At 49.2% G+C, this 16,302-nt stretch overlaps 1 protein-coding gene across 5 annotated transcripts in view; it reads left to right on the forward strand.

The window, feature by feature from the left end:
* The window catches only part of LOC100350325 (exportin-6), a 122,698-nt gene continuing 106,396 nt past the window's right edge, over positions 1-16,302 (forward strand). For 4 of the 5 annotated variants that reach the window (XM_008257959.5, XM_017342572.4, XM_017342571.4 and 1 more), the window contains exon 1: positions 1-598. In XM_008257959.5, coding sequence (XP_008256181.3) covers positions 596-598 — 3 coding nt within the window. In that variant the 5' untranslated portion in view covers positions 1-595. The remainder of the gene's footprint in view (positions 599-16,302) is intronic. The other variant, XM_089321220.1, reaches the window with a different exon arrangement.

The raw sequence follows: 16,302 nt of genomic DNA on the forward strand, positions 1-16,302 counted from the left end.
GCCACTTCCGGCGCGCTGGGGCTGTTGGTCGGGGGCGGCCGCGCGGCGCGAGCGGGCGGCTCTGGGGCGGGAGCGCGCAGGGATGCTCTGGGGGGTGGCGGTAGCGGCCGTGTGGGCTGAAGCGGTGAGGACAGCGCGGGCCTGTGGGCCTCTTCCCTGAGCCGGCCGTCCGGGCCGTGCCGCGCCGCCGAGGCCCAATTCAGCCTCCGCCCCTTTAGCCTCGGGGCCGGGCCCGCCGACGCCGCCTCTGTCCGCGGCTCCGGGGAGCCCCTGCCTGGGCCCGTAGCCTCCCCCTCTCGGGGGTCGGGCCCGGGCGGGGGGCCCCCGAGCTGGTGCCCTCGGAGCCCCATTTCCTGCTTGTTCAGTTTCCTTGGGGAGGGAAGGGAGGGTCTGGATGAATTGTCCCGGGGACCCCCGATGAGGCGGACCGGGAGGCCTTGCTCTTCTTCATAGAGGGGGCCCGGGAGGGAAAGGGGTTGTGTTTGCACGGGCGGGGACTTCCCGAGCCTGCCGGGACCATGACCTGAACTGTGCGAGCGGGACGTGTCCGAAGCCCACGAACCAGCTCACCTGAGCCGCCCCTCCCCCGGCCAGCATGGTAAGTGGGGTGGGAGCCGGGGGTGGGGGGCAGGAGTGGGCCCCGGAGCTGCTGAGCCATCGCTTCTGCCTTCGGGGCGGGGGAGAGGCGCGTGCCGAGGCTGGCCGGTGACACATGCGTGCAGGGTGTGCAAGCCCCGGCTGTGCGCGCCCATCCCCCCCACCCGCGGGGTGGCTCGGGACTGCCTGGGCCCTTGCATCTGCTGGGGGTGGGCCTCTCCCGCCGTGCGGCTCGTCGTGACAAAGGCTAGCGTGTATTTCTGGCCAGGCCCTATGCGGAGTAAGTGGACAGGACATTATTTAGTGAGCGCATCAACCCTTGTGTTCATAAGTGGGGAGACTTGAGGCCAGTCGGGGACAGGTGACACTTGAGTGACAGGGGCAGGATTTGAAGGGAGGCGGTGCGATTTCAGAGGTTCTGTTCTATAAGAGCGCGCAGAGCTGGACCAGGTTATGACTGGGGACCCGGATGACTCAAAGGCAGGGATCCCTACCCCTCCACAGGCTGCTGTGTGCCGTTGCCTTGCACCTTGTAGGACCAGGGACAGTCTATCCTTCCAGACCTTGCACATCCACTGACGCTCGCCTTGCTGCCTTCACGGTTGGCTCGCACCTCTGTTCAGCATTTGGCTTTTTTGTAATTGGGATTGTTTTCTGAGCCTTATCTGCTGCTCTAGACTGAGCCCTCTGTGAGATAAAATTGTGTGAATTGGATCTGCCCTGGCTCCTGGCATACGGCAAGCCCCACCATTGCTCAGCCTGTTTGAACACTTCCGGGGACAGAACGGTTCTCAGGGCCACCCATTTTGTCCCTGCCCTGTTAGTGGGTGGTAGAGAAAAGGTTGGAGTTTGAGCTTTTGTGATGCAGGTGTTCAGGCCAGTGGATTCTCAAAGCGTTGTTGGGCCCTGGGTGTAGTAAGAGGCATGGTGTTCTCGCGGGGTTCACAACCAGCTGGGTAGAAGACCCCTGTGATGCGTGTATACTGTGTGTGTGAGTGTACATATGCCTTACATAGTCTACTACACACACACACACACACACACACACACTGTGTGTAGTGACAGAGCAGTTAAGCTCTTTGAGTTCCAATTTCCTCTTCTATGAAGTGTGGAGATAAGAAGTCTGCAAATTATATTAGCATTCAGCGATTGGTGAAAGTAGTACTCACTCCTTTTTTATTTCCACCAATATGTTTTGGTTTTGTTTCTGAACTGTAGAATATGGACAACACAGGATGTACGGTTGTAAGTGTGCCGATCGGTGGCGTTACGTGCAGACGTGTTGCCCGCAGTCGCAGTCACGCCCGCCGTACGTCCGGCAGTTGTTTCATCCCACAAAAGTGTGCAGTTCTGCACCTGCACCCAAGAGACCCTCTCCCCCAGGCCGTGTCAGCCACCATCTTTACTTTCTGTTTCTCTGCATTGGCTACTGTAGGTGCCTCTCACATCATTGGCAGTGTTCATCCTTTGGAGGCAGGCCGATTTCGCTTGGCATAGCGTCTTCAGGCTTCATCCATGCCGTAGCCTGTGTCAGCATTTCCTGCCTTTTGAAGGCTGAATTCCATTGTGTGTACGTGCCACGTTTTGTTTATCCATTCGTCCCTCAGTGTGTTCCGGCATGCGTCCACCTCTTGGCTCTCGTGAATAGTGGTGCTGTGAGTGTGGGTGTGCAGCTCTCCTGGATGCCGGGCCCTGGGAACGCATCGGAGAACAAGGCAGGACCCGGTCCTCCCCTCGGGAACTGAGAACTTTGCCGTAGGACCCTCCGACGAAAGTTCATTGGCTGAGCTAGCCGAGATCCCTTGTATTCAGAGTTCACTTGAATTGGCAGTGAGCGCTTACAAAATCGTTATTTCTTTTATTTGTTAGGGAGCGAGGGAACGTGTGAGCACGTGCAGGAGCGTGCGTGTGTCTGTCTGCTGGCTCACTCCCCAAGTGCTGGCAGCAGCTGGACTCCATCCGGGTCTCCAAACTCGGGTGTGTGTGGCAGGGACCTAAGTACTTGAGCCACCAGCTGCTGCCTTCCAGGGTGTGCATTAGCAGGGAGCTGGAATCGGGAGCAGAGCAGGGCTGTAACTCAGATACTCTGGTATGGGATGTGGGCATCCCAAGTGGCATCTGTGCCAAACGCCTTTCCCAACTACTGAGTAATTAATTGTAAAGTTGCTGACTTCATGACCTCCCTGACATTTTTTTTTTTTTTGGAGGTAAGTTTCAAGTCAAGGTTTTTGTAACCTAGATCTCATTTACATACACAGCAGGTGGCTACAGTGTGTGTAAAGTGATTAAGATGGTGATGGTCATTGTGTGTAGTGCACAGAGTCAGGGGTTTGGGTGGGACAGGCCTTGTCTGTCAAAGGCAAGGAAGCCATTGTCTCTTTTTTTTTTTTTTGTTTCTTAGGAGCAGGGTCTTTTCCCTGAAATCATAGCTATTTGTGTATTCCAAGAACTTTTTTCCTTTCCATTGCTTACTGCCTTAATGATTTTTCTTTCTTTCTTTCTTTTTTTTTTTTTTTAAAAGAGGTGGCTTCTAGAGTCTTTTTTTTTTCCTTAAGATTTACTTAATTTATTTGAGAGAGTTAGAGAGAGAGGGAGAGATGGAAAGATCTTCCATCCGCTGGTTCACTCCCTAAATGGCTGCAACAGCTGGAGCTGGGCTGATCTGAAGCCAGGAGCCTGGAGCTTCTTCTAGGTCACCTACATGGATGCAGGGGCCCAAGGACTCAGGCCGTCTTCCACTGCTTTCCCAGGTGCATTGGCAGGGAGCTGGATTGGAAGTGGAGCAGCCGGGACTCTTAACGAGCCTGTATGGGATGCAGGCGGAGGCTTAACCTACTACGCTACAGTGCTGGCCCCAACAGTTTTAAAAGTATTAGTTGGCATAAATTTAAACCTTTTTGAAAAAAGTTTATTTTTATGTATTTGAAAGGCAAAGTGACAGAGAGGGGCAGGGGGCAGGTCAAGTCTCCTATGTAGGTGACAGGGACCCAAGTACTTGAGTTGCAACCTACTACCTTCCAAGGTACATATTAACAGGAACCTGCGTGGGAAGCAGAGGCGCAATCCCATCCCAGGCACTCTGACATGGAATGCTGGGTTCCCTAGTGGTGACTTAACCACTGTGCCACAATGTCTTTCCAAGTTTCAGCCCCCCCCCCCTTTTTAAAGATTTATTTATTTATTCGAAATTCAGAGTTACACAGAGTGAGTAGAGACAGAGAGAGAGAGGTCTTCCACCTGATGGTCCACTCCGCAATTGACTGCAACGGCTGGAGCTGCGCCGATCTGAAGCCAGGAGCCTCTTCTGTGTCTCTTACATGGGTGCAGGGGTCCAAGGACTTGGGGCATCTTCTGCAGCTTTCCCAGGCCACAGCAGAGAGCTGGATCAGAATTGGAGCAGCTCGGTCCTGAACTGGTGCCCATTTGGGATGCCGGCGCCCCAGGCTAGGGCGTTAACCTGCTGCACCACAGTGCCAGCCCCAAGTTTCAACCCTTTTGGTATCATCTTCTTAAAACTTCAACTCTACTAAGACTTGAAAATGGTGTAGCATAATGAAAACTGTTTATTAAGCATCTTTGATGTGCTAGCTGTTTTTCATTACTGCTTTTCCTTTTAGTTACTCAGTATTATTTAACCACACTAACCTGGCTAGGTTATATGATTGCTGTTACTGCCAGAGGGGAGATTGACAGACCTGCTTAGGATGCCTGTTGAAGGAGTGGTGGGGCGGCATGGAACCCAGGGTGCTCCACTCCAAGCCCCTGCTCTTCCAAGTCGCTGTGCTGCCTCCTGGGAAAGAGGATCAGGAGTCTGCCGTCCGGTATGTCCAGAATGTGTCTGAGAGATGGTAGTGGCGTAGGGAGGATGGGAAGCTTGCTTTAAACAGTCTTTCTTTTTAAAGATTTATTTTATTTATTTGAAAGAAAGAAAGAGAGAGTGAGTGAGAGATAGATATCTTCCATCTGCAGGTTCACTCCCCAAGTGGCTGCAATGGCAGGAACTGTATCCTAGTCTCCCACAGGGGTGGTAGGGGCCCAAGCGCTTGGCCATATTCCACTGCTTTCCCCTTGCCTATTAGCAGGGCGCTGGGTCAGAAGCAGAACAGCTGTGCATGGGACTAGTGCTCCCATGTGGTCCAGTCTGCTTCTCCACAGTGCCACCACCACTAGGAGGGATCTTGACCTGTGTGTTTAGAACTAGTTAGAAAAGATTGATAGGTGCAGTACAGAATGAGAATAGCTGGGTATACCCTAGTTCATTAAATCATCATTTTGGGTTGAATTCCCACGAGTTCTTAACTGGTTAAACAAGTTAGAGGTTCCCACTGTTTCTCTGAAAAATTGCTACTTAATATTGAATGGCCATTACTTAATATGGAAATTTTGTGCAAAATTGAGTCCTTGCTTAAATTGGCATTTCTTTTTCAGTTGCTTAAGCGATGCATTGATTATAAAGGTTTTTCTTTTTAATGTCATCTGTAATGGAGGCAAGGTCAGATCTTAACCTTGGCCACTCACAAGGTGTGTTCTGTTGTCCACCATGCTTTAGGGGAGAGGTAGTGTAGGCAGGTGGCAGAGGTAATGAATGTCAGTGACATCCTTAGAGATGGGGGAGACAGTTAAGTATTGAGAAATGACTTTACTAGCTTTTGAAAAAATTAGTACATGCCTTATTCAGATGATGGAATTACCTGGTAAACGAAAATCCTTGTTAATGTGGTATAGAAAAGTAATTCTGTATACTAAACCAGAGTTTTTTAGTGTCTCAGTTTAGTTATTTGTGAAGTAATTTGTTGACTTCCTGCTGTTAAACTTAAAATCCTAGGTGCGGGGCCCGGCGCTGTGGCGTAGTAGGTAAAGCTGTCGCTGCAGTGTTGGCATCCCATATGGGTAAGAGTTCGAGTCCCAGCTGCTCCACTTCCAATCCAGCTCTCTGCTATGGCCTGGGAAAGCTGTAGAAGATGGTCCAAGTCCTTGGGCTCCTGCACCCATGTAGGAGACCTGGAAAAAGCTCTTGGCTCCTGGCCTCGACCTGGCCCAGCTCTGGCCAATCTGGGGATTGAACGGGTGGATGGAAGACCTGTCTCTCTCTCTCTGCTTTGCCTTCTCTGTCTGTGTAACTCTGACTTTCAAATAAATAGATTAATTAGAAAAAAATCCTAGGTGCTGTGGTTATAAAAGTTTACTAGTTTATATATATATAATATATATGCCAGGCATTTTACATACACTAATCCTTTACTTTTCCTAACAACACCAGGAGGGAGAAGCTATTTTTATTTCCCATTTTACAGATTATGCTGTTCAAGGCACTGAGAGGTTAGGCAGCTTCACGTGCAACCAAGTGTTGAAACTGGGATTCAGTCCCAGGCTGTCCGGCTCAAGAGTCAGTGCTCTTAACTGTTAACGCTTTTGGGCTAACGCTGCCCCGCCCTCTAGGAGCCTGTTTAGTGGGGAAGATAAGACGGATTCTGATAGATACAAGAGATTGTGATAGGGCGATAGTGGTACAGAGCTGGTACAGAGAATGCAGTGGGACAATGGGAGAAGGGTCGGGGAAGGTTTCCCAGGACGGGGATTCGGGTCTTGCAGGAGGATAAAGAGTTTGAGAGTTGGACAAAGACAAACAGGGCCTTCCAAGTGAAAGTTGTTTGAGATAGCTATGAAGATCAGATACACATCAGTAAAGATAGTAGAAAATAACAGATGCCAAATGAGAGTCAAGGAAGGAACTTGTTCGCTTGGGGCTTTCTAGGACTTTATGTGCTCACATTCATGCACGCAGTACACAAATGGGCCCTTTTTTCTCTTCAGAAACCTTGACTCTTACCTTCCTGGCTGGTACGGCCCATTTCTTTGTTCCCCTTTGCAACAAAACTCCAGGAAAGAGTGGTCTGTACCTGGTTCTAGTTCTCACTTCCCATTCTCTCTTAAGTGTAGTTGTCAAGATCCCTCCCACCACTGTTGTGAAACCCACTGGTTTGCTCTCAGGCCACTCTTACGTGGTCTGCACTGGACAGGCTGAACTTGTCTGTTCCGTGAAGCCTTTCTTAGCCTGGCCTCTGGGCGACTGGGATGTGCTGCATTTCCTCCCGTCTCACTGGCATTCCTTCCTCATTCCACTGATCTCTGGACAGCTGAACTGCCCTGGGCCTTAGACGCGGGGCACTCTTCCAGGCCACCCGTTAGCCAGGAATTGCTGGTGCAGACCTTCATCTCCAGCTTCAGGATGGCCCACTCAGACTTGCTTTTCAGACCTGTCACTCACACTGTCACTGTCGGATTGCATCTCCCGGGACTCCGCCTTTTGCGCTCTCTGCTCCAGCTCCCTTAGCCTCTTGCCATTCTTCAGACAGCAAGGTGTGTTCCTGCCCTGAGACTTCGTCCTGGCTGCTGCTCTGCCTAGACTGTGTTGTCCTGGGAATCTGTGTGACTGAACCTTCTTGAAGCTTTTGCAAGAGTCACCTCTCTCCCTCTGAAAGGTAGAGGCAGAAGCAGAGAGAGAGAGTGAGATCTTCCATCTGCCGATTTACTCCCCAAATGGTGATTCACTCTCCCAGCAGCTGGAGTTGGGCTGATCTGAAGCCAAGGAGCCAGGAGCTTCTTCCAGGTCTCCCATGTGGGTCCAGGGGCCAAGTACTTGGGCCGTCTTCCACTGCTTTCCCAGGCGCATTGGCAGGGAGCTGGATCAGAAGTGGAGCAGCCGGGACTTGAACAGGTGTCCATATGGGATGCTGGCACTGTAGGCAGCAGCTTTAGCCGCTATGCCACAGGGCCATCTCCACCTTTCTCTCTTTAAACTTATAATTCCACTTCAGGTGTCCAGTTTCTTGAATCTTGCTTTACTTCTTTCCATAGCATTTATTATTTTTTTAATATTTTATATCCTTAATCTAACTCTTTTTTAAAAAAAGATTTATTTATTTATTTGAAAGTCAGAGTTACAGAGAGGGAGAGATGGAGAGATCTTTCGTCTGCTGATTCACTGCCCAAGTGGCCACAATAGCCGTGAAAGTCCGAGTTACAGAGAGAGAGGGAGAGATGTAGTGATCTTCCATCAGCTGGTTCACTCTCTAAGTGGCCACAATGGCTGGGGCTGAGCCAGGCCGAAGCCAGGAGCTAGGAGTTCCCATGTGGGTGTAGGGGCCCAAGCACTTGGACCAGTTGTTGCTGTGCTGACATGAAGCAACTGACACTGGGCAGGACAAGGATGCTGACACTTGTAGGTAGTTGGGTTGTCAGCATGTATGCCCCCGTGAAGGAAGCAGTGACACACCAGCCTGTCGAGCAGGTGTCGCTGCTTCCCCCTGCCTTCCCACTCCCCCTTTCTCTGCAGTGTGTTGCACACTGGTTTGTCTTTGTCACTTTTCTTACTTGAACCGGTGCCAAGTGGGATGCCTGTGTTGCAGGCAGCAGCTTAACCCAGTGCGCTACAGCGCTGGCAGCTTCACCACTTTTCAAGATCACCTGTGACCTCTCCTTGACTCTGCTTGTGGGCCATAACAGCTGCCCTCTCCTTTTGTTTTCCTGAAGCCCTTTCTTGGCTCCCTTGCCTTCCATGATATTATTACTCTCTTGGTTTGGTCTCCCTTGGTCTGCTTTCCCATGGCTTGAGCTATGCCCTGACTACCAAACAGAACTAAGCCTCCTTCTCCAGCCTTGGGTATCCACTTAGGTGTCCTACAGGCATGAAATTAAATGAATCTAGACCAAATCTATCATCTTGCCTTAGGTCAGTGCCTCCTCCCTCATGCCTTAGCTCTGTTAATGACCTTATCCACCAGACATGCTAATGATAAGCCTGAGTAATCTTGAACTTCCTCTGCTCCATCATCACATCCTCTCCCTGGCACCACCAGGCCTGTTGATGCCGCCCTGACTCTGGCCTTTCCCTCCATTCCCTCCATTTGGGTCAGGCTGGCATTGTTTCTTTTTATTTTTGTTGTTTAAAAATTTATTTATTTTGAAGAGTTACAGAGACAGAGGGAGAGACAGAGAGATCTTCTATCTGCTGGTTCACTCCCCAAATGGCTGCAATAGTGAGACTGGGCTAGGCTGGGGCCAGGACCAAGGAGCTTTATCCAGGTCTCCTATGTGGGTGCAGGGGCCCAAGGACACATTAGCAGAGAGCTGAATCGGAAGTGGAGCAATCAGGACTTGAACTGGTGCCCATATGGAATGCCAGTATTGCAGGATGTGGTTTAGCCCATTATGGCACAATGCTGATCCCTGGCCTTATCTTTAGCTTTGACATTTGATGTCTTTCCTGGGCTCTGGTGTCCAGGTTTAACTCCACCAGCCCATCTTCTGTACCCCTGTTTCTGTGGGCTACCTCAGAGTTCCGGTGTGAGCATGCCACTAGACACCAAATCATTCAGATTAGAGGACCTCCATTGTCAGAGACCACGTGGTTTTTTTTTTTTTTTTTTTTTTTTTTTAGATTTATTTATTTGAAAGGCAGAGTTAGAGGGAGAGAGGGAGAGAGAGAGGTACCTTCCATCTGCTGGTTCATTCTTCAGATGGCCACATTGGGCAGGGCTGGGCCAGGCTGAAGCCAGGGCCAGAAGCTTCTTCCCTGTGTCCCATGTAGGTGCAGGGGTCCAAGCACTTGGGCCATCCTTCACTGCTTTACCAGGCCATTAGCAGGGAGCTGTATTGGAAGTGGAGCAGCCGAGACTCGAACCGGTGCCCATATGGGAATGCCAGCATAGCAGGTGGCTGCTTTCTGTACCATGCTACATTGCTGGGCCCAAAGACCAAAGTTTTTAATTTTTTTTTTTATTTTAAAGATTTTTGTTTATTTATTTGACGGGTAGAGTTACAGACAGAGGGTGAGACAGGGTGAAGGGTCTTCCATCCTCTGGTTTGCTCCCTACATGGCTGCAACAGCTGGAGCTGCACTGATCTGAAGCCAGGAGCCAGGAGCTTCTTCTGGGTCTCCCACGTGGGTGCAGGGGCCCAAAGACTTGGGCCATCTTCTGCTATCCCAGGCCATAGCAGAGAGCTGGATCGGAAGTGGAGCAGCTGGGACTAGAACTGGCGTCTATATGGGATGCTGGCGCATCAGGCCGGGGCTTTAGCCCGCTGCGTCACAGTGCTGGCCCCAAGACCAGGTTTTCATCACAGCAGAATAGTGACAGGTGCAAGGGCCGTGTATTTTCTTTCCTTTTTTTTTTTTTTTTTTTAAAGATTTATTTATTTATTTGAAAGAGTTACAGAGAGAGAGGAGAGGCAGAGAGAGAGAGGTCTTCCATGCGATGGCTCACTCCCCAGTTGGCTGCAACAGCTGGAGCTGCACTGCGCTGATCCAAAGCCAAGATGCAGGAGCTTCTTCCAGGTCTCCCACGTGGGTGCAGGGGCCAAAAGACTTGGGCCATCTTCTACTGCTTTCCCAGGCCATAGCAGAGAGCTGGATTGGAAGTGGAGCAGCCGGGACTGGCGCCCATATGGGATGCCGGCGCTTCAGGCCAGGGCTACAACACTGGCCCTGGGCCATGTATTTTCAGTTTCACTTTTAGATTTCTCAGTAGGGGTGGGAGTGATTTATTTAATACTTAAAATGGATTTATTTGGAATATCTTTTTTTTTTTTTTTTTTTTTTTGACAGGCAGAGTGGACAGTGAGAGAGACAGAGAGAAAGGACTTCCTTTTGCCGTTGGTTCACCCTCCAATGGCCAACGTGGCTGGCATGCTGTGGCCGGCGCATCGTGCTGATCCGAAGGCAGGAGCCAGGTGCTTCTGGTCTCCCATGCGGGTGCAGGGCCCAAGTACTTGGGCCATCCTCCACTGCACTCCCGGGCCACAGCAGAGAGCTGGCCTGGAAGAGGGGCAACCGGGACAGAATCCGGTGCCCCGACTGGGACTAGAACCCGGTGTGTTGGCGCCGCAAGGTGGAGGATTAGCCTAGTGAGCCGCGGCGCCGGCCTATTTGGAATATCTTTTAAAGACTTTCCAGATTGTGTCTTGTCATCTAGCCATGACAAACCACTCAGTCCCCTTGCATATTTCTCTGCCCTTGCTCATGCTGTTGCCTCCCTGTGCTTGAATGTCCTTTCCTGCATTTTTGCAGGTGAAACTTCTTCCCATTCCTGCGTCACCATAAATATCATCTCTTTGGACTTTCTACCCACTAGTTAACATACATCATCTTTGATGATGATAGTTAGGGTTTTTGCTTTTGTCGTTTGGTTTATTTGTATTTATTTTATAAGAATGACAAGACCACATTCTTGTAGAGTCAGTTTGGAAGTTTGAGGAGCAAAATATGAAACTTATGCCTCCTTTCCTGCTCCCTCCTCACTCCTGCTCCAGGCCTGGGGAGGGCAGGCCTAGTTCTTGCTGTTCATGAGTCCTGTTGTGGTGCATCTCAGTGTCACTGCTCCTCCAGTGCCAGGTGAGCATTCGAGTGATTGGAAGAGGCAGGAGTGAAGAGAGACTCAAGAAGTTCAGGATGGGCCCTTGAGGTTAGTTAATGGTCATAGGATATTTGGTGAGTGATAACACTGGAGGAGAGGATGAATAGAATAATCTCCCTGTTTCCCCCAAATCCGTGCCATCAGAGCTCAGATAACAGTTTTTCTTCCCGGCAGCAGGTGAGCCTAGGGAGCCGGATGGATGTATGCTGTGTAGATGGAGTGCTTGTGGGCAAGCTCCTAAAACTGCTGCTGGGAGAACTTCTGGGGGACATTTGGGAGTGGGGGTCAGGCAGGGTGCAGCGGAGAAGGGAGCGAGGTGGAAGAGGCTACTGAGAAGACCCATGTATGTTGTATGATTCTGTTTTTTTTAAAGATTTATTTATTTATTTGAAAGGCAGAGTTACAGAGAGGCAGAGAGACAGGGGGAGAGATGGGTGGGGGGGGGGAGAGAGAGAGAGAAAGAGAGAGAGAGAAAGAAATTGAGGTCTTCAGCTGCTGGTTCACTCCCCAAATGGCTGCATGGTTCTGAAGAGCTAGGAGCTTCTTCCAGGTCTCCCACGTGGGTGCAGGGGACTTGGACCATCCTCTGCTGCTTTCCCAGGTGCATTAGCAGGGAGCTGGTTTGGAAGTAGAGCAGCCAGGATTTGAACCAGTGTCCATATGGGATGCTGGCACTGCAGACGGCGGCTTTACCCACTACGCCACAATGCTGGCCCTGTATAATTCTGTTATGTGCTAGCCATTGCTTAGGGGACTTGATGTACACTGCATATGGAACCATGGGAGCTCTCGTGCCTACCCTGTGAGACAGGTGCTGTGTTCCCATTGTATAGTTGTGGAGCATAAGGGTGCAGTGGTTCAAGGAGGGTGGTGATAAGTTGCTTGTTCAAAATTACAAACTGCATTGACAGAGCCAACATCCAAACCCAGGGTTCCAACCCCACAGCTGGTGTGTTTCTTCTTAACCCAGATGCATATTTACTTACAGTGTAGCCCAAACTGGATCTAGTGTTCCATGAAAACACTGTAGCTAGCCAGTCAGTCTTAAAACTTGCTCCCCAAAATTGCCACGTGGTAGAAGGAGTCAGATAGTAAGAGTTTGCTAATAGCAAATGAAAAAATTGTGATCTCTGCATGCCCTGGAGTGTAACAGAATAGTCAGTGTGACTCTTTAGGCTACATGCTTGCTACCGCGGCTGGCGCTATGGCAGGTTAAGCCTGTGTCGCACCGGCATCCCATATGGGTGCTGGTTCCAGTTCTGGCTGCTCCACTTCCTATCCAGCTCCCTGCTAATGCATCTGGGAAAGCAGTGGAAGATGGCCCAAGTCTTTGGGCCCCTGCATCCATATGGGAGATCCAGAAGAAGCTCCTGGCTCCTGGCTTTGGCCTGGCCCAGCCCCAGCCATTGTGGGCATTTGGGGAGTGAACCAGCGGATGGAAGACCTCTCTCTCTGCCACTGATTGTCCTCCTCTGTAGCTCTGACTTTCAAATATAAATTAAAAAAAAAAAAAGAAAAGTCTGCTCCCATGTCAGTTATTGATTCTACTGCAGACGTTACTGAGTGTCACCATTGTTAAACCTGCATTCATTTGTGTGTATGTGGTTCCATGAAATTCATTCCATGGGTTGAGTCACGTAATCGCCACAAAGCCCAAAACTGTCCTCTCAGTACTCCCTTCTGTTCCTCCCTCTTTGTGTTTGTAGTTCCTTTCTCTCACTCCCAGCAAGTGGTCTTCTGCTCCCCAGCCCTCTAGTTTTGTCATTTTGAGGTTGTTACAAGGATGTAGACTGCAGCGTGTGATCTTTTTTGTTATGTTTTAAAATGTGTTTATTTGATAGAGCAACAGAGAGGGAGAGACAGATCTTCTATCCTCTGTTTCACCGCCCAAATCTCTGCCACAGCCAGGTCTGGGCCAGTTCCAAAACTAGTAACTGGGAACTCCCTCAGTGTCTCCCATGAGGGTGGCAAGGCCCCAGCACTTGGGCCGTCTTCCTCTTTCTTCCTAGATGCTAGGAACTGGATCAAAGCCGGAGGCTGAGCAGCTAAATTGGCCTTCTGAATTTTGATGTCAGTTTTGCAAGGTGTGGCTTAGTCTGCTGTACCCAACGCTGGCCTGCAGTGTGTGATCTTTGAGGTTCCCTTCTGTCATAAAGCATAATGCTCTTGAGATCTATCCATCTTACGTGAATTTAACAGCAGACAAGGAAACAAGTGAAACTGAAGACTTTGCTTCAATAATTATTAGCTTCTTACAAATCCCCATAGGAAAAAGATTATGAAAAACATTAAAATAATGGTGTCATTGATATATATGTGATCTTGGTACTCCTCTTCCTCACTTTTATTGTTTTATTGTCAGTGTCTTAGAGCATTTATAGTCCATTTTACAACTACAGTTTTCTCAGTATTTAATGTCTTATATTTTCAAGGATTCAGTGTTCCCTGCTGATTCTTTAACTATGGCTTTACCCAAATTGAGTTCTTTGATTCATTTTCCTGTTGGCTGGATTTTCTTGTCAGTTTTTATAGAGTACTTTATTTGGTGAATTAGGAATGTTTACCTTTGTATTTTGAAGGACATAGTGGCGAGGTATCATGTTCTTGGATTGTATTTGCTTTCCCTCTGATTTTGTAGACTTTTTTTTACTGTCTGGGATTGAGTGTCCTGTTGAGTCTTCTAATCCATTTAATATTGGTTAGCTGATCATTTTTCTTTCAAAGGGGTTCATGATTCCTGTATTTCCTGAAATATTTTGTGTTTTAAGAATGTGTGTTGTTCTTACTGATAAATAGTAGCCTGGCTACGTATAAAACTCATGGATCATATAAACATTTATGGATTCTTGGGTTATGAAGGCATTTCTGCATTGCTTCTTGCTGAAGAATGGTGACTTCTGAAAAAGCCTGGGTAGTCTAATTCATATCATTCTACCTCTGTTAGAGCTACCTTGCCTCTTCTCCCTGGTTGCTCAAGAAATCTGTGGTGTTGATGCTAAGTACAGTCAGGATATCTCTTAGTGGGGATCATTTTTTATTAGTTTGCTCTGGAATTTGATGTGCCTGCCTTAATGTATTTACTTACTTTCCTAGTGTTCTTACAGAGTTCCAGTGTGGCTGTAACTGCAATCAGTAGTATAGTGAGCAAATTGATTATATGATTGCATATTTTGTAGCCCAAATTTCTAGAAGTGGAATTGTGGAATAGTAAGCACATTAAAAAATTTTAAGATGGTGTTAGTCCTCTGAAAAGGTTGCATTCTTTTATCCTGTCATTAGTGGAAAGGGTCCTTTCCCCCACTGGGGCTCACATTGCTTAAACCTTTTACTGTGAAAGGTGAAACCGCACTTCAGGAATTACAAGTGTAGTCCTTCAGTTATGAGTGAAATGGAGCATTTTTTGATATTTTATTGCTGAGGTTTTTTCCCCCTCATGTCAGCTGACCACTCTTGGTCTCCTGATCTTTGTGCATTTTTTATGTTAGGTTGACCAATAGTTCTTTCAGATTTTAGAATGTTGCTGAGAGTGAGGAAGAGTGGAGTAGCTTGCACGTTTGGTTGAGCAGTTGCAGGATGATTCTCACGCATGGTTTTAGTCAGAATAAAAGCCACTGGTGGGTCACGTGTACTGGTACAGTGAGCTTGAGTGCAGTTCTGAGCCATCACACATTTACTGAGAGGTAAATTGTCTGATGATCCATGTAAGTGAGCTGTAATTGTCTCTGCTTTGCTTCATGTCTGTCTGTCTTAACACAATCTAAAAACTTTTTGGAAAGACAAGTTTAACTGTAGGAAGGCAGTTCCAGTGCCAGAGGTTGTGGAGCTTCCTGTGAAGGGTCGCTTGGTTCTGTTAGCTGTGTTCAGGAACCTGAGTGTGGCTTGAACGTGTGAAAGGCTGCCGTGGAGTAGCTTCACGGAGTCCAGCAGTCCTGCCTAGGGTTTCTCTAAGCTCTCCTGCAGCTGCCCTAATGGCAGCGTGGCCTCCTGTCTGATGAAAGGGTGCCACCTCTCCTTGGGACGTGGCGTGTAGGAGCTCTGTGTCGACCTGAAATTTCTTGAAAAGCTTGGGCTCTACCTTAAACTTTTATTTAGAAGTCAGTAGCTATTCTTACCAGTCATTCGCACCTGTCTGCCCCGTCGTCGAGGGACGGTTGTGCTCTCACGTGGAGCACCGCGGGGCCCCCTCTTGTTCTACTGCGGGGTGCCTGATCTGTGTCTGAAGCTCTGGACAGACGTCCTTCCCTGAGTAGTGCTAGCGGTCACATCCTGTGTACCTGCTTGCGTGCAACACTTCTTACAGAGAAAACACTTGACGGCGCTTCAGAGGCCTCAAGGAAAGAAAACGCGCTTTTTTTTTTTTTTTTTTTTTTACAGGCAGAGTGGACAGTGAGAGAGAGAGACAGAGAGAGAAAGGTCTTCCTTTTGCCGTTGGTTCACCCTCCAATGGCCGCCGCTGCAGCCGGCGCACCGCGCTGATCCGATGGCAGGAGCCAGGATCCAGGTGCTTTTCCTGGTCTCCCATGGGGTGCAGGGCCCAAGCACCTGGGCCATCCTCCACTGCACTCCCTGGCCATAGCAGAGAGCTGGCCTGGAAGAGGGGCAACCGGGACAGAATCCGGCGCCCCAACCGGCACTAGAACCCGGTGTGCTGGCGCCGCAAGGTGGAGGATTAGCTTATTGAGCCACGGCGCCGGCCCAGAAAACGCTTTGAGATACAGTGAAGAGCCGCGCTTTACACCTGCAGTGAACACACTGAAAGTGAAAGTTTTGAGTTGGTTGTTTTCACTGGGATAATCAGGAGACTGTTTGAGATTTAACACTTGTATTTTTGAGGATTTGTTAGTAACTTCAAAGTCTTTGAAAAATTACTTTGTTATTTTTGAAAAGCTGTGACTGTGCTGCCTTTTCTTGTCTGGAGCAAGTCACTAAGGGGACTAATGTGGGGGCCTCGCTGGAAGCAGCAACTCCTAAATCTGAGTGCCATTACAAAAACTGCTAATGATTTAGAGAACGTTGAAAGGACACTTAATGTGTGCTTCAGAATCTCTGTACTGGAAGGTGTGGGATTTATGATTATCGACTTAAAGGGAGGGTGAGAGAAAGAGGAAGCGTAGTTGGTAAATTTGAGGGATCAGGACCAGTGCCGTGGTGCAGTGGGTTAAAGCCCTGGCCTGCAGTGCCGGCATCCCATATGTGCACCAGTTCCAGTCTCGGCTGCTCCGCTTCTGATCCAGCTCCCTGCTAATGCTCCTGGGAAAGCAGTGGAGGATGGCCCAAATGCTTGGGCCCC

This window comes from Oryctolagus cuniculus, chromosome 19 (genome assembly GCF_051225735.1).
Source record: "Oryctolagus cuniculus isolate XC-2025 breed Fujian yellow rabbit chromosome 19, ASM5122573v1, whole genome shotgun sequence".
Lineage (NCBI taxonomy): Eukaryota > Metazoa > Chordata > Mammalia > Lagomorpha > Leporidae > Oryctolagus > Oryctolagus cuniculus.